Source organism: Serinus canaria, chromosome 1A (genome assembly GCF_022539315.1).
Source record: "Serinus canaria isolate serCan28SL12 chromosome 1A, serCan2020, whole genome shotgun sequence".
Classification (NCBI taxonomy): Eukaryota; Metazoa; Chordata; class Aves; order Passeriformes; family Fringillidae; genus Serinus; species Serinus canaria.
In genome coordinates, this window is record NC_066314.1 from 68,461,970 (window position 1) to 68,484,146 (window position 22,177).

General features: G+C 39.8%; 2 protein-coding genes across 5 annotated transcripts in view; one reads left to right on the plus strand and one right to left on the minus strand.

Moving 5' to 3' along the window:
• The window catches only part of PTPRO (protein tyrosine phosphatase receptor type O), a 28,878-nt gene extending 26,445 nt beyond the window's left edge, over positions 1-2,433 (plus strand). Inside the window, exon 14 of the mRNA XM_050986485.1 lies at positions 1,016-2,433. The gene's annotated coding sequence lies outside the window, so the exon portion shown is untranslated. The remainder of the gene's footprint in view (positions 1-1,015) is intronic.
• A 4,701-nt stretch (positions 2,434-7,134) lies between these two features.
• The window catches only part of EPS8 (epidermal growth factor receptor pathway substrate 8), a 130,121-nt gene continuing 115,078 nt past the window's right edge, over positions 7,135-22,177 (minus strand). For 3 of the 4 annotated variants that reach the window (XM_009095155.4, XM_018919827.3, XM_018919826.3), the window contains exons 19-22: positions 17,013-17,262; positions 13,067-13,247; positions 11,426-11,555; positions 7,138-8,603 (exon numbers count right to left, since the gene is read on the minus strand). In XM_009095155.4, the coding sequence (XP_009093403.1) occupies positions 8,490-8,603; positions 11,426-11,555; positions 13,067-13,247; positions 17,013-17,262 (675 nt within the window). In that variant the 3' untranslated portion in view covers positions 7,138-8,489. Of the gene's footprint in view, positions 8,604-11,425; positions 11,556-13,066; positions 13,248-17,012; positions 17,263-22,177 lie in introns of all 4 variants that reach the window. The other variant, XM_018919828.3, reaches the window with a different exon arrangement.

Here is a 22,177-nt window from a genome sequence, read left to right on the forward strand (position 1 = left end):
GTAAGTCAGGCAAGCCTGGCCCTGTGCCTTGCCCACAGCCTCACATCCCTGCTGCCAGTTTGGGGCTTTTCTTATCCCTCTTCCCTGTTCACTTGTGAGGAGAGTGAGGGGAAAGTCCATCTCACAGTAAATAACCAGTAAATAATCCAGCCTCTCACAATAAATAACCCCCTACCCTTTCCATGGCACTGTAAGAATATATGGGCTCACTCATGTGTAAAGAAAAAGAGAATCCAAACTCCTGGCGAGCCATCTAACCCTGCCACTTGTCCTGACATGCCTTGTGAAGCTTAAAGGCAGGGAGAACTTCAGCTGTTCTCAAACAAGAATTTTGCCTGGTTACCAAGGCCAGCAGGGGCTTGGGGATGCTCTGCTGGAGGGTGAGTTGGTACCCAAAAAGCTCTGGCATGAAACAGTGGGCAATGTTTTCCTAAATCTAAAATCACAGAACCAGCAGGCTCTCAAAGTGGTACCACCTGCAGCATAAGTGAAGGGTTGGTCTCACTCTCCCAGGGGTGAGGGGTCCCAGGATCAGGGGTCTCTGACCCCTGTGCCTGAGCCAAACGAGTGGCTGTGACCACGAGGTTGGCACCTGGAGACAAGCTGTGGGGACGTGTGCCACTGCTCTTTAAGCTGCCAAGCTTTGGTTCATTAGGTGGCAGCAATAACCCAGCCATAACCTTAATTGTCCCTTTTGGGTGGAGCAGGAAGCTGCAGACTTTGACACAAAGTGCTTTTTGAGCAGCTGTGCTGAGGGCAGCACCTCCAGCGTGCCTGCTGTGTGCCATGTGTGTTTTTTAACCCCTGTGTGCATCATCCCCTGGTTAAAGGGTTTGATGCACACCTGAAGGAGCCCCAGTGTGCCTCACTGTCCCTTGGGTTCAGGGTTACTGTCCAGTCTGAGTCCCAGCACCCTGTACAGGTGACCAGCCTGAGTGGAGGGTCAGTAAATGCTTAAAACTCTGCTGATTTCCTTTTCTTCTCTCATTTCTTCATTCTGTTTGTTTGGTTGCAGGTGAGACCACGAAGCACACCCATCTTCCCTTGCTTCTGATTTATTTTCTGTTGATGGTTTGAAGGGGCAGGTGTTGTGCCACAAGAGACCACTGCTCTGCAGTGCATGGACAATGAGGGAAAGAAACTTTTACCTTTCTGAAGCACTGGGGAGACAAAGCCTTAACAAGCCTGCGGTGTCTTTTGAACTCTTTAATTTCTGGACTTTTTTTTAAATACTGGACCAAATTCAGCTAAACAACATGAAGGAAAAGACACTATATGTGCATAAGACAGATTGCTCCAGAGTGTTGGGGTTTTGTTTGGTACTTTTGTTTAATTTCTTTCATAATATTTTTTTTTCCTGTGCAGGTTGGGCTTAAGGTTAAAGTAAGTGCAATATTTTTTAATGGTTGACTGGAGAGCTTTCTTCATGTGTCACTGGTCTGTCCCTAGGAGAGCAGGCATTGTTAGTATCTAATAATACCTCATTAGAGAATAGCGAGGCATGAACATACATGAAGAAACCTGGAGATTGTGAAAGGGGGCTGGGAGGGTGGGGGGGGGGTTGCTGGGTCCATGGATTTGATGGATTTGACTGTTCCCTTACAGCCCTGATGGACGTGGGGCCTGGGGGGAGCACGAGGAACAGACAGACTGACAGCAGAAATCTGAGCTGTGATGCTGAAATGGGCAGCTGAGAGAAGGGGTGGGGTGGGTTCCTGACTGGGCTGCCACTCATTAAGCAGAGGGATTGCTCTTTTTGCCAACCTTTTTGCAGTAATGCCACTGATCAGGCTCTTCTCTTAGATGGATCTAATCACAGGGCAGCTGGGATATCTTAGCATATATAGCATTTAACTGTCTGAGCAGTCTATGGTGCCTATACCCCTCACTCATGTATTATTTTTAGTAATTATTAACCCTGAGTAAAAACGTGAAGCTGGTTCAGGTTGGAGGGGTGGAAAGAAAAAAAACAAAAAAAAAAAAAAAAAAAAACAAAAACAAAACAAAAAAAAAAACCCTCAAAAAGTGCTTTAACAGACAGAACTATTTTTCCTGAACCAGGAATTTACAATGTTACAAATACAAGGTTTTGGCATGTGAAGGGCTGGTTTCCAATTTGTTGCTACAAGGCTGCCAAAGTGTCAGTATGGATTCCTGCAGGGCCTTTGGGAGCAGGGTGGGGGGCTCTTTTCTTTTTTTGCTGTCCATTTCAGTTCTAGTCAAAATAATTAGCTATATATATAATTATTTTCATTTTGGTCTTTGTATAATGCCGGTACATCATTGTGTATTGTGACATGGATGCTGTCAGAATGGATGTTTGATGGCATTTTTGTAACCTGTTGCTTTGTGTCACCTCATTGGAAGTTAGCAGCAATGGTACTCAATGTAAACAAAGACTTGAACTGGAAGTAAACACACTGGAATTGCTTACCTGTGGAGAAGTCACTGTCAGCAAAACAGCAAACACTCCTGCACGTGCTTTTTATTTCATTTACCTGGCTCTGCTATCACCTGGCAGGGCACCAGGGTGTAGGGCAGCAGCTCAGCTGCCCTCAGGAGCTTGATAATCTCCTTCAGCTGATTTTCTTTTTCCTTCCTTTCTTCTGGCAGATAAATATTTATCAAATCAAATGCTTATTTGATAACTTCATCGTGGCATTGGTTACAGTGGAAAACTTCTTTTAAGCTGTATATTATGCAAAACTGCATCGACTTAACATAATTGCCAGATAAAACAGGTCCTTGTGAGGGGTACTGAACAAACAGGTCCCCACCACTGATTAATAAATGAGTGTGATAGGCATTTTCCTTCCCTTCTGTTTCCAGGCACCTATATTTGCTACTTCCACTGCTCCCACTGATCCCAGTCCTGGAGCAGGGATGCTGTTTCTCCAAGCACAAGGTGGATGCAGAAGGGAAGAGCCCCCTGTTCCAGGGAGCCAGCTGGTAACAAGAAAGGCTCCAGTGGTGCACACTTCTCCCTCATTTCACTGTGTGCCTCAGCTGGAGGGCCTGCCATTCCAGTAGGAACAGCAAAGAGCCTAAACTGAGCAGAAAACAGAATTATAAACGAGCACTTGACCGTTTAGACCTTGCCTCCATGCTTTAAAAAAAAAAAAAAAAATTCAGATTTTTATTACATGCTTACTCAAAAAATGTGTTTTTATCCCTGTAGACAACTGGAAACCAAAAAAAAACCCACAAGTGTTTTTTCTCATCTACTGTCTCCTCCCTCCTGCTGCCATTGCCCATTGAGCCAATACTTGTTCTGTATCACAGAGCAGGATATGCAGGTTACTGCTAAATCATTCCCTGTGTCACAAGGTGTCACACTCTGAGCTGGCTGTAACACAAGCTTGGCTGAACGTGGCAGGGTCCAAAACTGCTGCAAAGATGCCAAAATCACATTGTTGTAAAGCAGCCTGAATATACTGGACAGTTTTGAGTGCGTGTCAGAAATGTCTCCACTTGCACAGCAGCAGGTGTGTATTTCTCCTTTAATAGCTACTTAATCACAAAGCCAATTCCAATGAAAACTCCATCAGAATAAAACCTTTTCCAGCCCCACACAGCATGCAAAGCTGTGTCAGTGGACATGGGGGATGGCAATGGAAACCTCCTCTCCCAGCATTCAGGACATGAGTAAAGCAATAAATGAGCCTGGAAGGCACTGGGGTTCAGAAGACTCAGGCAGAGCCTTTTAGTCTGAATTGACACATCACAATTTTGGCTTTACCTCACCATGCACCTTCAGTGTGAGTCCAAAAGAACAGTGCTTTGGACTCATGCTTTGTGTTACTATTAAAAAATATTAAAAATATAAAACCCTCCTGTCATCACAGCTGTAAAGCTGGCTGAAGCTTCAGGATTGGTAATAGATATTTGGAATTATGGGCTTCATGTCCAAAGCTCTGCTGACACTATTGATGCTTTTCATTGATCTGCTGCTCTTCCAGCATCTGCTGCCCCAGATGTCTGTAAAAGCAGCTCTGTGCTGTGAGTGACCATGAACTGAAACCAGGGCAGGTTTTCTCCTTGTCTCTTGCTGTGTGTGCTGCCATGGAAGGAAAAAATAGGTAAAATTAAATACTTAGGAGTGTTAAGAAGAGTGTGTTGGAAGTGTGGCCTCTCCAAGCACTCACATGTAGAGTGAGCCCTGGGTCTTCAGTACTGTTTTCTTCAAACCTCACCAAAAGATGAAGAACAGGCCAGGAAGCCTTACTTGTGCTTTCTTTCACTTTAATGTTTTGGGGTTTTTTTTTCCCCTACACCAAACTAGGATGAATTTCCCTGGTCAAATAATCAACAGCATCATCTTATACTCTATAAGCACACTCACACCACCTGCCTCTCATTTCTAACTTTTTAAGGGCTTGTGTCAAAACTGTGATTTCATTGAGGCAGAGAAAAGCTGTTATTTCAGCCAGTTCTTGTGGCAGAATAATGGTGTTAGTGCTCTTGACATGGCTGGAGCAGGGTGGGCTGAGCTTTGCTGCTGCTGTGACAGGCAGCAGTGGGCACTGGCAATCTTCTAGGAAGGCTCCCTGTTTTCACTCATCTCCTCTTTTAATCTGCAAATATTACCAAGGAGTAGAAGCACAGACTCAAATCCTGACTCTCATTTTGGTCTGAAAGCTTAGGAAGTAGTTAGAGGTCAAAGTGCAACCTCAGCAACTCAGAAACTGAAAAAAAAGATAAAGCCAAGCCAAAGGCACTTTTTGCTAATAAGTTGACATAGCTGCAGTAGAAATTTTAAAGTCTGTGAAATATTTAAACACAGAGCCAACACAGATTCCCTCTCATATCTAATGTTGGTGCTTTTATGTAGAGGTGGGAGATTGATCTCCAAATCATTCCCTCAAATACTTTTGGTGTATCAGAACCTTAAACCGGGCTGGGTTAGACACCAGACTCAACATAGCAGAAAAACTGGGCCCTATGAAGGGGTAAGTTGGTCAGAAATTTGAGTTCCCATTCATAATCATGTTTCCTTTTTGCTTGAAATGCAGGAAAATCAGTGGTCATACCTGCTTGAAGAGGGTCTGGTATTCAAGCCATAGCTTGCTTCTGTCTGTGCCCTGAAAACTCAAAATGCCTCACTCCCCTATCAAAATAAAAATTCTATGAGCAACAGGTTTCATAATTAGAAAGAATTTACATCTTACAGATCCTCGTGGATTCTTTTGTTTGTTCCCTTCAATTATCAAAATTCTGAAGCTCACAAACACTGGTGAACACACTGAGAGCTCTGCACATTTCACACTATCATTATAAATTTGGATATGATATCTGTACTGCTTCATAAACCATTTATTTCTGCACATATCAGTCATGGATATATGCACTTATTTCCCAACCCCACTCAAAGAAGAAGCAGACAACAAACCAGCAATTTTTATACAGTTCAATGCTTTGGAGCAATGGAAGTTTGTATCAAATCCCACAGATCACATTTTCTCAGAGCAAAGTCCTGTTTAACATTTGAATTTCTGGATGGTAAGTAAAGTGCTCCACCCATCAATATTGGCTAGAAGTGTTCTGAATTAATTCTCTGTGGTTTGTGCTTTGAAAGCACAGAACTGCTGAGTGAACACAGGATGCTAAAACCCCCTCCTCAACCCAGTTAAAAAGCAGATTGATGGCAGAAAAATAGTAAATTCCTCCCACTTATCAAATGTCTAATAAGGCACTGATTTTGGCATTTTAAAAACTGCTTTCTTGCCTTCTCAAAGACATATCCTTCCAAAATATTAGTATTGAAAAAATAAGCCTCACTGCTCAGAACCTAAAGAAAACATTTGGAATGAAACACTACTTTTACTACTGGTTTCGTTTTAACCATGGAACATTCTGAAGAAAACATTTCATTTTCAAATGAGATCTCCTTGTGATTTCTTCTGACTGCCAACAAAATGAAAATTCAAAAACTGCACAGCAGCAGGAGGGTGAAGCTCCCTGCAGTGCTTTAAAGCACCCAAGAAATTCCAGCAAACAGGGAAATATTTCCCTCAACACCATTCAGATTTCCCAGACTGTAGCACAGAAATCATAATGGCTGGTTCAGCAAAGTTTAAAGGGTAAACACAACTCAGGGAGCACCTGGTTGTTAATTCATTAGCAGTTTAGAAACTGTGAAAAAAAGACACAAACCCACCAAGCCCAAGATGGTTCTGCTTATTCAGTGTGTGAAGGGGTTTCCTCTTTCCCCCCAGGTACCTCCCAAGGTGCCTCTGAGCACACTGACCACATCCAGACTCGTCTGGCACTTCTTAAACACCAGCTCCACAGAAACCCAGCTCCAAAAAAACCCCAAACTCTTGTGAAGAGACCTCTTCTCTCTCAGAGGTGGAACGTGAGTTCTCCCCTCTGACACTTCAGAGTGCCAAACTTTACAGAGTCTGGGATGTCCCAGGGCTGGTGCCTCTTTCTGGGCAGAAGCAAACCATGTTCTAAATGCTGAAATAAAAGCCAGCAGAGAGCATCAATACTGGCTTCTTATTTTGGTAATTATCAGGGGAGTAGAGGTGCAGGTTACCACCAGAGTGCTTTTTTTAGAATCAGACATCCTTCCATGAGAAAAGGCAGGGACTCTAAGCTTTAGTTTCAAAGACCTTTTAAAAAGGTTCCTTCTCCTGCACTTCAAGTAATGGGATTTATCACTTGTTAACCCATTTCTGAATAAGGCCATGTTTATGCAGACAGGTAAAAAGAATATATATCAAATGTAAAAGCATACATGGACACAACCAACCACACAGAAGCAGTATTTGAGAGGACATTTACAATAAATTTACAATAAACCAAAGCCAGTGCCTTTTCTGGGCAGAAGCAAACCATGTTCTAAATGCTGAAATAAAAGCCAGCAGAGAGCATCAATACTGGCTTCTTATTTTGGTAATTATCAGGGGAGTAGAGGTGCAGGTTACCACCAGAGTGCTTTTTTTAGAATCAGACATCCTTCCATGAGAAAAAGCGGGACTCTAAGCTTTAAATAAGAGTTACAAAGATCTTTTAAAAAGTTTCCTCTTCCTGCACTTCAAGTAATGGGATTTATCACTTGTTAACCCATTTCTGAATAAGGCCATGTTTATGCAGACAGGCATAAAGAATATATATCAAATGTAAAAGCATACATGGACACAACCAACCACACAGAAGTAGTATTTGAGAGGACATTTACAATAAATGGCACTACCACCTTTATTAAGATTTTAATTTTTCATTTGTGAAAAATGAATAGATTTTTTTTTTCCCTTGTAGACAGAGGAAAAGCAAACTAATGGCAAAAATCGAGATTACTTTCTTATTTCAATACTGTCTTTGTAGCCACAAAGATACAATAATTTAACAGACAAGAAATACTGTTTATTGCAGACTTTAAGCTGATTCATGTGAAAAAGGCACTATGAAACTTAATCAAACTAGATGATTAAATTTGTCTAAATTAAGTGATATTATATATTATATATAATACATATATTATATATAAAATCACATGACCATGTGAAACAGAACATTTTGTGACAAAAATCATTGCATCTCCAAAAATAACATTTTCTGTAAGGGATGTTTCTCTTTTCTTTTTTCCCCTGTTTTACCTTCAAGAATCCACTTTTCCAAAAGATTACATTTATAAAGGCAATTACAAAGGCTTTTTGCATGAGGAAAAACTGATATCTGGGATCAACACACAGAGAAGTCTAGATTATACACTGTTCTTTTGGAAGGGTTAAGTTACAGACAAAAAAAATGCAATTATATTTTAAAGAAAAGTATACTGTGAGTTGTTGCATGGCTACAGCAGATCTCATCACCTCTTTGAGCTGGGTTGTGTTACTATTTTCTAGTTACTCTTTCTTGTGCAATATTATAGTTCATCACAGGTGAAATACGGGTAAAATCAATGTACAGAATATTATTTTGCTATAAACAGCATCATTAGTAATAAAACATCTTGGGAGTGATGCAGGAAAGATTCAGTCTGTATTGGGCTGCTGTTCATTCCCTAAACATTTCCTCCACATTTAAGTAAACATCCTGCAGCCAAATGTCTGACAAGAAAGACTGAGCCAAAAGAGACATAATTGCACACTACAGCAAGAGATGGGATTCAAAATCTTATTATTACTGAAGGGTTCAAGTGCTTTTTATTGCTGGCTCAGCTTCCCTCAGATGAATCACCAACAAAGACGTGCTCCAATTTATCTGTCATGTTAATTCCATAAAGCCAAGACTCATCTCTGGGTGTAAATGAATCGTGTACCAATATTTTCACCTGTCAGGAATCTCCACTGCATTTCTCACCTGTTCATTTCTCATGATGAGGAGCCAGCAGCAGGTACTTCTGTGGAGACTACTGTAAATTTTCTTTATGTTGGCTAGTTATGTTTACAATACAATAAGACATTCCCCTTCACTGCTTCCTAAAGCAAAGCTGGATGGTTTAATGCTATGGACAATGGAATTAAAGAAAAGAGGAAACACATTTAGTGGCTGCTTCCTTCATCAAAGGACTCCACACCTGAATCTGTGGCAGCTGCACTGATTTTTTCTTGCCGTCTTCTCATAATTTCTTGCAGCTCTGAACTACCACTGCTAGCCTATAAACAAAAGAGAAGAGTTTACTTGTGGCTTGAGAGGGGCTGAAATTCCTCTGTCAGCATTTTGTTGAGACAGTTGTTTGAACAAACTCACCTTGCAGCTCCAATAGACAAGTATTTACACTTAAATATAAGTCCTTAAATATAGACCAGAAAAAAGTCTGCAAACTATTAAAAGCATATTTCATCATTGCTGAGCATCTTTAATTCCCACATGAGGCCCTGGAAGTGTTGGATATTTAGGGGGTTCATAAAATATGGCTTCAGTAAAAGCAGAGTTAAAGCTCAATGAGTTTGTTAGGATTCCACACTTAAAAATCTGGGCAATCATATTTAGAAATTAAACATGTGAAAATAAATCCTTGAGGAGTTTAGAAGCTCACACATGCACATGGGATTGCACAGGCAAGACCTAAGTAAGGATTCAGTCTCAGGCTCTCACACAATTCACCATGAGTGAATTGCACTTGCAGCACAGAAACACAGGTTTCAAATTTAGAGCACACTCATAGAAATTGGACCATATTACAATATTAGCAACAGTGAAGTATTGTGAGGGCAAGGCTTTATTTCACCTTTTAAGAGTGAGAACCAGGTCTGCTGAACCAGCTGCCAACATTGCTTTTTCAACATCAATGAAATTATTAGCAAGGCCAGGACATCTATTCACTAGAGCAGAACTTCCCAAAGTGTGCATGAATAAAACTGGGGGATTCTAAAGCAAGAGCACATCTGCTACTGTACTATCTGGCCAAGACAGGACCTCCAAAACTTCAAAATCAGCTTCCAAAATACCCTCTCAGTAAGGAAGCAGAACCTGGTTTTGAAATTTATAGAACAAATTCCAGGACTGTTAAGGGGAAAACCCTGCAGCTGATTCTGAACTCTTAAAATGCATCCTATTAATTTTGTAAAATTTCGTATAGATTTATTCCATTATATCCATTAAAATGCAGCAGCTGGTGCCACAAAGAGTGAGACAATTTCTAAATGAACTACAGTGCTCCTCCTCCTTAAAACACCATTGATCTCCTCTCCCAGGGAGGAAGGGCAAGGCAGGGAGCCTGGAAGTGACTCTGAAATTGAGGGAGCAGCTTTATTTCTCTTAATTCATCTTGCCCTGCCCTCTTGGTTTCAGATACACAAGTGCAGCACCCATTACTGAGGTCATACATAAAAAACCATCAGCAGATACCCAGCAATGCACTTCACCAGAGGTCATGTACAAATATTTTTCTGAGAATAAGTGAGCAGCCCAAGCTGAAACAATTTGCCTTCCTGATAGCATCAGTGACAACAGGACTGATGAGCCTGAAATGCATTATATTATAATATTGTTATAGGGAGAGAAAGGATGGTGAAACTTCCTTTGATGACATAATTCAGCAAACAACAGGCTAAAGCCTTAAGGAATTGCATAAATTCTGAAATTCAACCTCAAAAAACCAAGGCAGAAATGAACATTTCCATTACCTTTTCCCCAACAAAAAAACAATTAACTTGTTAGACTCTAAGTGCTTGCTAATTACCTCTTGAAGGGAATTTATTAGACAAGTTTTGGACTTTTGAGTTTCCTGCAGAGTGAGGCCTGACTGGGGCAAGCAGAGTAACAAAATGGAGGGGAAAAGACCCCTCTAATCCAGGGCATCTCTGCTTTTCAGACCAAATTCCACTGTAAATGTGCTTCCATCTCAGTACACTGAAATAAGACAGCTGACATGCAAAAAAAGTTGAAAAATACAAATATATCTTCACTAGGAAATGATGGATTGCCCTGGACTGGACTTCTATTCCTAAGAGTAAAGGTGAAATATTTCTCCTTTCCTTTAACTGGAAAATAGGGTTTGAAGAAGAGAATAAAGCAATTTTGACAGTGTTAGAAAATGATGCTCTCTGATCCACACTGATTATGTAAAGTGCAAAATATGCATCATCATAAGCCTGTCTTTAAAAAATAGGCCTGGTAGTTAATGTTTAAAATCATTTAAGTGAGACAGTCTCAGCTTAAGAAGAGGAAAATATTTTAAACCTCTTCAAGATCTTCTTCTAAATAGGATGTGGAGAATATAATTTCTCATCTGGGTTAATCTCACATCTAGATCTTTTCTCCACTTGCCACAGCAAGTTTAAAAAAAGAAACTAGAATCTGCCATTTTACTGGTTTAAAATTGTCAAGAATTGTCCTTAGCACAGCTCTGGATACAAGCTTAAGGATTTTAAGAGATAAAACTTCTTTAATTAAAGCAAAGTGCTGCAGAGCAATAAATACTTGATCTTTAGTTCAGAAACTCTGCTAGCACAGTGTCCAGTGTGTTTTCCCTTCAGTGCAGGTGCCCCAGTGTTTGACCTGAAAGGCCAACAGCAGTGGGCTCACCCTACCAATTTCTCAACCCTACAAATCAAATCTCCTCTACAAAGATAAAGCAAAACTTATCACCACCAAAATTGTCAGGAGTATGTGTTTGTCCAAGCACCAGGCAAAGCAAGAAGCAGAAAAAGGGGCATTTTACTCCCCTGCTGTTTCCCCCAAAGCTCTTTTTGGCTGATTTTGTCTTACTGCAGTCTGGTTAAACCACAAAACTTCTTAAACTTGAGTGCTACTTCTGATGTTTCTGGACCCCTTTAGAAGTGGGGAAGATCTCACCGGGTGTTTTGATGAATGCTGTCCCAATGAGTTAATACCAAATAACTTAGGTGAAAATAAAGTTTATCAATGTGATGGGAGCTGAGGGAAAACCACCTGCCTCACAGAAGGAGTTATCTAATCCCACAGGCTCAAAATTGGTGACCCAAATCAGGTGAGAGAGAAGAGCTGTCCTTACCTCCAAGGCAGATTTCTGTACCGTGATTTGGTTGTAGACTCTTGACCCTTCTGGGCAAACAGTCCTCAGTTCCTCTTTGTTGAGGGAGAAGAGCTGAGCTCCTGTCAGCACACCGAGGCTGTTCACAGTCCTGGGACACAGCGAGGGGGCAAACAGGAGATCAGCAACACCCCACTGGCCAAGGCTGGCTTCATCCCACACTGCCTGGCTAGGGCTGCTGAACTCAGAGCAAATCTGCTGCAGCAGGACTACTGAAGTCAATGGGGTGCATAAGTACACTTCTTGGTGGAGGATAAAATATATAAAACTATATTTATATACTATATACAGAGTCTATAGATATAAAATATATAGAGGTTCTGTAGCTCTATAACCACACTGACATATATTTTTATGTATGCATTAGGTGCACTTATGTACACATGTATATATATAGATCTATATATGAATATACATGTGTTTATAGATTAATATATATCTTTATATATTCATATATAGATGTATACATCTATATGTGTATATAGATGTACATATATAGATGTGTACATATATAGATGTACACCTCTATATGTGTATATACATGTATATGTATGTATAAATAGATATAAATATATATGTGCATATATACTTGTATATATATATGTATCTATTTGTACAGATATATGTATATATACACATATATGTCTATATATACATATATGTATCCATATGTGTATATATATTTGCATGTAAAATATATGTGTTTATAGATGAATATATATGTTTATATATGTATATATAGATGTATATATGTGTGTATACATGTGTATGTATATATATATACATATATATATTTATGAGTATATGTAAATGCATGTAAAATATATATATTTTAGATGAATATATATGTTTATATATGAATATATAAATGTATCTATATGTGTATATATAGATGCATATATATGTGTATAAATATGTGTGTATATTTACTTGTATATACATCTATACATGTGTACATATATACATATATATACACACATATATCTCTCTATACATATATGTATGTGCATATGTATATATATGCATGTAAAATATGTGTTTATAGATGAATACATATGTTTATAAATGTATATGTAGATGTATATATGTGTATACATATGTATATAAATACATGTGTATATATAAGTATATATGTGTACATATATATGTATATATACATATATATACATATATGTATGAGCATATGTATATGTAGATGCATGTAAAATATATGTGTTTATAGATGAATATATATGTTTGTATATGTATATATAGATAAATATGTCTGTATATATAGATGCATATATATGTGTAAAATAGATTATATATGTGTGTGTTTATATGTATATATGTGTACATATATATATGTATATACATATATATGTATATATATGCATGTATGTATGTGTATATTTCTATATATATGTATATATGTGTATATATGTATATATATGTAAAAACAAACTAATTTTTCTAAGAGTGCAGCTGACATCTCTTGATCAAGAAATCATCTGGATTTTCAGGAGACTGCCTGACTTTCAAAAGTGCTCAGACCACATCCTGGCAGGAAAACAATTCCTTTTCTGTTCAAAGGAGTTTGGCTGCATTTTCCCTGGGACTTACACAGGGTTGAATCCTTTGGACTGCAGCCAGGCTTTGACATCCTCAGGGGAGGAGTCGTAGGTGATGTTCACCACGGGGATGTTTGGCCGTGGCACGTGGAATTTCCTCTGGGCAGCGCTGCGGCCGATGGTGAGCCTGTGCACAAGCTCATCCTGCACTTCCTCCATCTGGGATTTCCTGCCTAGAGAGAGAGAGACATCTCACAGAAACGATTCTCTTCATCAAAGCCAAGTCATTTCTTCTATGTCACTTCAAATCATAACCTTGTTGGCTTTTTTTTTTTTTTAATTCATTCATTAGATCTGATTGAATTCAATTACTCTCTTTTACCCCCATGGAATATTTCAATATTCCCAATCCTCCCTTTGTAAAACAAAGCAAAAATAAACAAACACAAAACCCCAGACAGAATTCAGCTAAGCCCCCAGAGAGGAGAGATGACTGGATGTCACAGAGAGGTGCAGAGCAGTGTGACAGCACCCCAGCTGCAGAATAAAATGGGAATGGAGGTTACTCAATTGTCATAGTCTGGCTTGTTTCCAAACAGAATTGAGGGTTTAAAAATGAAAACAAGAAAATGATGAGGAAGGTTATAAGACTGCTCACACTGTGGTAAGGCAGTACTTTCCATCAGTTCTTCAGTTGAAAGTTCAACTTTTTAGTGCAAATCAACATTAAAAAAAAAAAATTCACAGCTGCTGACATATATCAACTTATATCTAATGAGCTTTTGTAGCAATTGCATTTTTGATAAGGTTTTGAGAAATTTGAATTCACTCCAAGCCTTGAGTGGCTGCTGAGCTGAAGCATTGTCACACTTTGCATTAAAAAAGTAATAATAAAAAAAAAGGGGATAACTGCTCTCACCAGAGACTCAAGAACTGGGCAAGATTTGTTTATTTATTTTCTCATTTTAAACAAAACTGTAAGAATCCATTATCCCCCAAAACACATTTGCTGTTCATTAGCAGGCAACAAACTGAAATGCTTTTCAGTCATTTCAACAAGATCAATTATAATGACAGTGAAAATTGTTTAAAATTACTATAAAAATTTCTGTGGATGACTTCACAAAACCAGGTAGAATTCAATGATGTATAAATAACCTTTTGGGCTCAGAGAAGGTGCTGATTTCACACAGTTAAATTCTCTGTCCCATAACATTAGAACAACTATAAAAATCCTCTGACAAACAACTCCAATTATCTCAAAAATTCTCAGGATTTCCTTGCCAAGATATTTTTAGGGATTTTTATTCAACCTTCTCACTTTGATACACAAACAGTAACTACACCACCCTCTCAAAGCGCTCAGATGGCAAAACCTATTCCTTTTCTCCCATTGCACTGATAGGAACAGATAAAAACAACTCAACTTCAATATAAAAAAAACCCTGTAAGATAGAATTTTTGCCTTCTTTACTTTCCTTTTAAATTCTCTTAAAACCTCTCCAGGGGTTCTCTCAAAACCTCTCCAGGGATCAATATCTCTAGCCAGTTAAACAAATAAAAACAAGCTTTACATAGGCCTCCAGGATTATTTCTTTAATCACCACAGCAGAAAGAAGAAAAAATGTTGGGTTAACCATTTCCTTTTTTCTTTTGCAAAACAGCCTCAGGTTGAAAGTGGAAGAAGTATCTCTGCTGTAATATTGGAGGCATTCAGGCCCTGTTGTGTAGGGTTTCCTCATCTCCCCCAGGCTGAGTGTGAGTCAGAAGCCCAGTGACAGGAGCTCAGTGATTCCTGCAAACCTGACAGGGGTTATATGAGGAAAGCCTTCAGGCAGTGCTATCAAATCTTGCACCCACTGCTTTCCCAAGCAGGAAGGGACACAGAACATTGCTATCTCCCTTCTGTTTACACAGATTTTGAAAGACTTCTGCTTAATCTAGACCAAGACTCTATCAAGAGACAAATATTTAGCTGTTAGGTAAGGGATCCTTCCCATTGTTAGATGGGTTATGAGAAATAAGCAGGGTGTGGGGCAGGCTCTGCTGCGTTCTCTGCAGGGTTCAGGTGGGTACTTGGCCTTTGCAAAGGAACCTTTTCTGTGAGGGTTTTGAGGTGCCTGAAGCTCATTAACTGGGCGGGATCTCCTGTGTGTGACCCACAGCCTCTACAGTAACTCTTCAGACCTCACACACACCCTGTACCTGAAGGCAGGGTCATGGTCTTCTCATTTTCCATCTGGAATGGATAGAGAAGGCCATCATGGAGTCACCATCCCTGGATGTGTTCAAAAAAAGACTGGATGTGGCACTTAGTGCCATGACCTAGTTGAACTGTTAGAACATGGGTTGGACTCGATGATCTTAAAGGTCCCTTCCAACCTAGAAATTTTGTGATTCTGTGATTCTGTGATCATGGATTCAAGGACACAGCCGTGCTATGACAAAGTCCTTCCACAGACATAAAATTTTCATTTTTGTGCATGTGTGTGTGTGGAAATCACCCTGACTTCTCACATCTTTTGTAAGTGTTTATTTGTCTGCTTTTATTTAAGTAACTAACTCTTTCTTTGGGAAGCAGCAGTGAAGCCTGCTCCTCCAGCCAGGCTGCTCTCCAGTTATGATTTCCAGCTAGACAATCCCTTAGGTGAACATAAGGAAAAGTTCCCAGAGCCTTCCTGAGCTCAGAGCTTAGGCAGGAGCCTGTCCTCCACCAGGCAATGTCACCACAGACCCCCACCTACAGGATTATCCACACAGGGACACTTCCCATCCACTGGGGACAGGGGGCAAAGAAGCCCTTCCCCAGAAATATTCTGCTCAGTACCAGTTTCTGACCTTAGAAGCAGGATTTGCTGGTAAGGCAGTGAGTACGAAAAGCTGTCAACTCCTGAACTACAAAAAGCTCATTATTTTTACAGCTATTACTTTAAAAGCTGCAGCAAATGCTTGCCTACATGTTTCAATTATTTCTAAGCCAAGCAATCACACTGCCTAAAGTGCATTTAGGACAGAAATTACTGACTAAACAAGCTTTTCTAACCCTACCTGCTTTTCAGTCAATACCGAGTAGCAGCCTCAGCATGCCTCAATTGGCATATTTGCAAGGTGGCCTTAATCAGAACTTCTCAAGACAGCCACACACTGTTGGATGCACATTCCCAAGCTTTTCCAGCTATGGAGGTATGGAATATGTCCTGTGTCCTCCTGGGACAAGGACACCAAAGTCTGCTCCGTGCCAGCTGCTGCTGCTTTGACCAAGCCAACTGTAAAGTAACTCTACAAAACTATTACACAACACGGTTCTTGTGCATCACCCAGACCTGCAAGTGTTCTTGAAGCTCTGAATACATGTTTCAGAATGGTGCAAATAATCTAGAAATGTGGATGATCATGAATTGAAGTGTGAAAACAACATAACTGATTTTACAAGCAATTTAGGTTGTAATGTGGCAGTGAGTTCAAGTCATTACATATGCTGCATTAGCCAGCATATCAGCAGGGGCATTTCCAGTGCTAAAAACCACTGACTAGAGATCCCAGACATGGGAATTTTGGGTTAGATGTTAGAAACAAGGTTTTCATGGAAAGAGTCATAAAGTTCTAGAATGGCCTGCCCAGGGAGGTGGTGAAGTCACCATCCCTGGATTTGCTTAAAAAAAGACTGGATGTGGCACTCAGTGCCATGGTTTAGTTGAGGTGGTGTTAGGGCATGGGTTGGACTCAATCCTAAAGGTCTCTTCCATCCTGGTCATTCTGTGAATTCTGTGATTTGGGATGGGACAAGTGTAAAGTGTTTTTCCCAAACTACCATTACGGAAATTATAACGAGGGTCAGAACACACATCCGTAGCCAACCTGTATTTTAAACATAACCTTAAAACCAAATTTTTCCACCAAGATTCATCTGAAACACAACTTTAAGGGATTTTAGAATTAAGCCAAGCACACAGGAACGGGATGAAAGCCTTTTATCGTGCATCTTAGGGCAAACTTACGATCCACGGGGATTTGCTTCTGCCGCTGCGTGTCGCGGGCCACGCTGCCGCCGCTGTCGCTGGAGGTGCTGCTCTGGCGGCTGACGGCGGCCGGCGCCTTGGGCACGGGCACTGGGATGGGAGCTGGGGCACTGGGGGGCAGGGGGACAGGCACGGGGACAGGTACGGGGACAGGAGCGGGCGTGGGGGGCGGCGAGGGCGTGGCGGGAGCCGGCTCGGGCTGCTTCGCGACATAGTCGGTCCTTTGCTTCTGCAGGAGGCAGAGGGGCTCAGTCAGGAGACAGCATCTGGGCAACGTGTCAGACAAATCCAGGCTTTGCTCCAAATTTTGCACCTTTTATTCCACTAAGGCATCTCACTTGCCACCTAGCATTCCAAAATTTGCCAAAAGTTGATCTGGCATCAAAGTTTGGCATCAGTTTCTTTTGTGTTGTGAGGTCCCCAGGACAAGGTGGAAGATGAGAATTTGACTCTGTTCTCAGAAAGCTGATTTATTATATCATGATAAAGTAAAAGAACATTATATACTAAAACTATACTAAAAAGAATAGAGAAAGGATACATCAGAAGACTGGAAAAGAATAATGATGAAAACCTGTGACTGACTCAAATTTATCCCATTGGCTGTGCTTGGCTATTAATTAAAAACAATTCACATGTTTGGATAAACAATCTCCAGACCACATTCCAAGCAGCAAAACATGGAGAAGCTGGGGCTTCTCATCCTTCCAGGAGAAGAAATCCTGGGAAAGGGATTTTTCAGAAAATATCACAGTGACAAGTTTCTCTGCTGGACACAAGACTCACAGCAAGGAAATCCTCTGAAACACATTTCTTTCTTTCAAGCAGAATAATTCTATAAATGAGATTCTTTTTAAATCTCAAATTCCTACTAACTGGCACTTTTTAACAGCTTTCAAAACTTTTGACTTACTGAACTTTATCAGTGTAAAAATGTAATGTTTTATAGAGATGTTATTAAAAAAAAACCCTGAAAAATGAACACATTCAGCCACACCTAAACTCAAATAGTGTTTTAACTTATGAATGTCACTGAGGTAGCACAATGCATTGTTACTTGAACTGCAGACAGCACTTAAGAGCTTCCTGCTCCTCCTTTGCCTTTTCAGCTATTGACATGATCACTACAAGCCATCTCAAGGCAATAATCTGATTTTAAAACAAGCCCCAGCCTGCACAATTCTTGAAACAGGGCTGTTATTTCTTTCTCCCCCAGTTTATACAACATTCTAACAACATGCAAGCTATCATACTGCTAATAACTAACTAGCAGGTGTCTCAGGAATAACTTTGGGAAGTTATTTCTTCTTTGCTTTTAGAAGGGGACCAGTTACATAAGAACACCTGTATTTTCCCAGAGCAATCATAAAGACAGACAAATCCATAAGCCACCTATGCTGCCCCTTTCCCTCAGGCAGTTCAAACTCCATATATCACTGTTTAACAGTGTTCCCTCTCCACAATTTTGGCTTGAAGGTTCAATATTAAAGTTTGTTTGCTCAGTAGGGACGCCTCATCTCGTAGTCATGAGAATCTGCTTACTTTGGTATGAAGAGAGATGAATGCATTCTCCAGATTCATTGCTCCTTCCTGAAATGCCTTTCCCTATTCCCTTGGAGGCAGAGGGTTTTACAGCAGATCAAGCAGGGAAATATTTGTAGGAGCCATATGTTAGAATTTGAGCAGCAGATCACTGCCCTAACAACCAAACTTCCCTAAATGTCAGCAACTGCCCTGGTACAGCAATCCCCAGCTCAGAGAAGTGCAGCTGATGGACAAGGATTTATTAGTGACTGTAAAACATCTCAGCAAGACTGATTTACACCAGCAGAAAATTTATCCCATTGGCTTCTCCAGCCAATCAATTCAGCCTGAGAAAGAAGCCTTACTTCCCCTGGATATTTTTCACTTAAACCGTGGCAGTCAGCTAATAAATCAAACATACATCCCTGCAAAACATCTCCCAATAAAGTTTTTCATTTGTTCATTTGCTTCTCTCTCAGCATTTAATTGTTCAAAGGCCTCCACCTTAACTGCTTTGTGCAATGTGGGGAGATTGAAAAAAATCATAATTAACTTTTCTGTATTTTAATGCTACAATGTTAAGAAAATGAATGCTTCTTTAATTGTTGAATGACAAGGAAAGTGAAATGTATAATATAAAAGTGAGCAAGCAGAATAAATATATTTATAAAACTTGCCCTATTGGTGGGAAGAAAATCCCCCACCAGGTGTATAGCAAATTATTATATATAGATGTACTGTAATACACTCAAAATCTTGTCAAATAATTTTAAAATTCCTCAGCTACTAAAAGGTCCTAATGACATTCATATCCTTTTATCTTGTTCACAGATTCCAATTACTGGTCTGTTATATCCAAAATGCACCTTCTTCATGTGTGTTTTGATCTTCTTGGAAAAAAACACAAAGAAAAAATAAAACTTTCATGATAGAGAGGATTGGTTACAAGCCAAGACATCCACTGCACACTGCCACCATCATAATCCAGAAAATAAGAGAGCTCAAAACTCCATGTAACTTTCCATGGATGCTACTGGAGGAGCTGCAAAACCATGTTGTGCTGCAATCATCATCCTCATCAAAACAACTTGCTGCAGTGAAAACAAAAATTAATCTGGAAGCGTCACTCAAACTCTAAATTTACAAATGCAACCACATTAAAATACACTTTGCATTTTGCTAAGCAGTGCCCAAAATCCAATTATATATTTGAATCCCATTTAATGCTTCTTTTTTTAACTTTAGATCTTTTGAGGACATCCACACATTCATCCCTATAAAAAAGAATTGTTCCTTGCTATAAAAAGAAGCATGCACTATGGAATTTGGTGACTACAGAGTCCAAAAGTGGAAATTTTGAGATTCAATATCAGAAGAGTAATTCAGTTACCTCTGAAAGCTCTCCCAGTAATTGCTGTGAGGAAAATGGAGCAAATCACATCAAATAGTATTGTTAGAAAGGTGAAAAGTAACTGTCTCACAAATCACTCCTGAAATTTCATACACATTAGCAATTTAAACTAAAGAAACATCAGTCTTAGTAATTACCTCTTCTTAATCACTAGGAAACTAAAAGTTTTAACAGCATGTAAGAATAAGAATATTCTAATATTCTTTTTTTGAATAGGGAACAGAGTGCTGGCTACAAAACATTCACATGTGATGCCATATAAGCAATCAGCTCTTTTCAGAGCACCTAGCCAGACAGAAACAGGCTTAATAGAAAACAAAAGGCAAGGAAAAGAGTGCCAAAGGGTTAAAGATTGTGAGGGGAATGTAAAGAACTCTTGTAACTGGAGAAAAATAAGAGTTAAGTCACAGCAGGTATGAAAAAAGTGCTTAATTTTTCTAGCTAAAGAAATGTTGTCCAGCTCAGCAAATGAGATGAAGGTGCTGCTCACAGAAGGGCTTGGGTTGGGAGGGACCTGATGGCTCCATCTCATTCCACCCCCCTGCCATGGACAGGGACACCTTCCACTATCCCAGATTGCTCCAACACCCATCCAACCTGGCCTTGAACCCTTCCAGGGATGGGGCATCCAAAACATCCCTGTGCTAGGGCCTCACCACCCTCACAGTAAAGAATTTCTTCCCAATATCCAACCTAAACCTGTCCTCGTTAAAATTACAGCCCTTATCCCCTCTTCTGTCGCTCCCTGCCCTTGTCAACGTCCCTCTCCTGCTCTCTTTGGAGTCTCCCCAGAGCTGAATGATCCCAGCTCTCTCACCTTTCCTCACAGGAGAGGTGTTTCACCCCTCTGATCACCTCAATTCCTGTAAATTGGAACAAAGTGCTTTAAACTTGGTTTAAATGGTTTTCCAAATGCTTGGAATGGTGATGGTACACACACACTCATTAAAAATCTGGATATATCATAAAAGCTTACTGGGACTAAATTTTGTTTTCTTATTTCTTGCCAGAAAAATCTTTGATTTTACAGGGAAAAAAATAAGTCCCAAAGCTGTTTTCAACACGCTACAGGCTGCATCTGGTGAAAAAACAAGATTTGGTATGATTCAATCTATTTTTAATGGAAACAAAATACTAAGTTTGAGTAAAAATGCTAATGGTTCCAACCCTAATTCCTGATCAGAGTAAAAGAGTGGGAACAATGTATTTTCAAATATATTTAGGTAATAAAAAATGGGAATATACATATTCAAACGATGGGAAAAACAGACAAAGAGGCATTGGAAACAAGCAAAACCAGTGGGAAATGTTCTCAGTAAGTGAACACAGACACAGAGCTTTCAGTTTGCTCTCTTTCTGAAGGTTTCAGTGCCACATTCCTGTTTGCACAGTGACACCAGCCCACCAAGAGGGCTGCAGAGCATTCAGCCTCAGTTTTGTCAGCAGAACTGTGGTTTGGATCCTGTCCTGGGACTCCACTGAAGGGACAAGAGAGAACCAACCACTCATCTGCAGCCAAAAGGGCCAGTGAGGTACCCAGGACTGGAAGAGAAAATTTCAAGCAGGGTCTTTTGCCAGAGTTTATTTGGTGGTTTCAGCTGTAATGCAAACAGCTGCCTACTAAAATCCCATTAAAGTCCCCAAGCTGCTCTTTGCAGGGCATTCCACATTTGTGATTTTACTGAATTGACAGGAAATTTAGATAGAATTTACTTATTCAAATTGCTATTAGCTAGGATTAGTCCCTAATTCTTAAAAAAACCAAAACCTGCACCTTATTAAACATTTACTCTCAGCCTAAGGATTTTGTACACATCACTGATAATATAATTGTCTCACCTCCAAAAGGGTGTCAGGAGATTAATTAACACACCCACCAAGATACACAAGTCTATCCTAATTATGTTCTTCAAACTTCATTTTCAAGAGTGTTAAAACAAAGTCAATAAAATGCACACAAAATAGGAAATATTATAATGTATTATTTCATAGGTTCACCAGCAATACTTTTACAAAATAAGAAATCAGAGTGCTTGGGAAACCCTTTATGTTCATATATAATGGGATAGGGAAACACCAGTGATGGCTCACAATAAAATAAACAGATTAATGGAGCAACATCCCAGAAAACTCTGATGAACAAGAATTAAAAATAGCAGAAAATAGAAGAATTCAGCAAAATTCTCTCCTAAAAGTACAAGGGTACCAA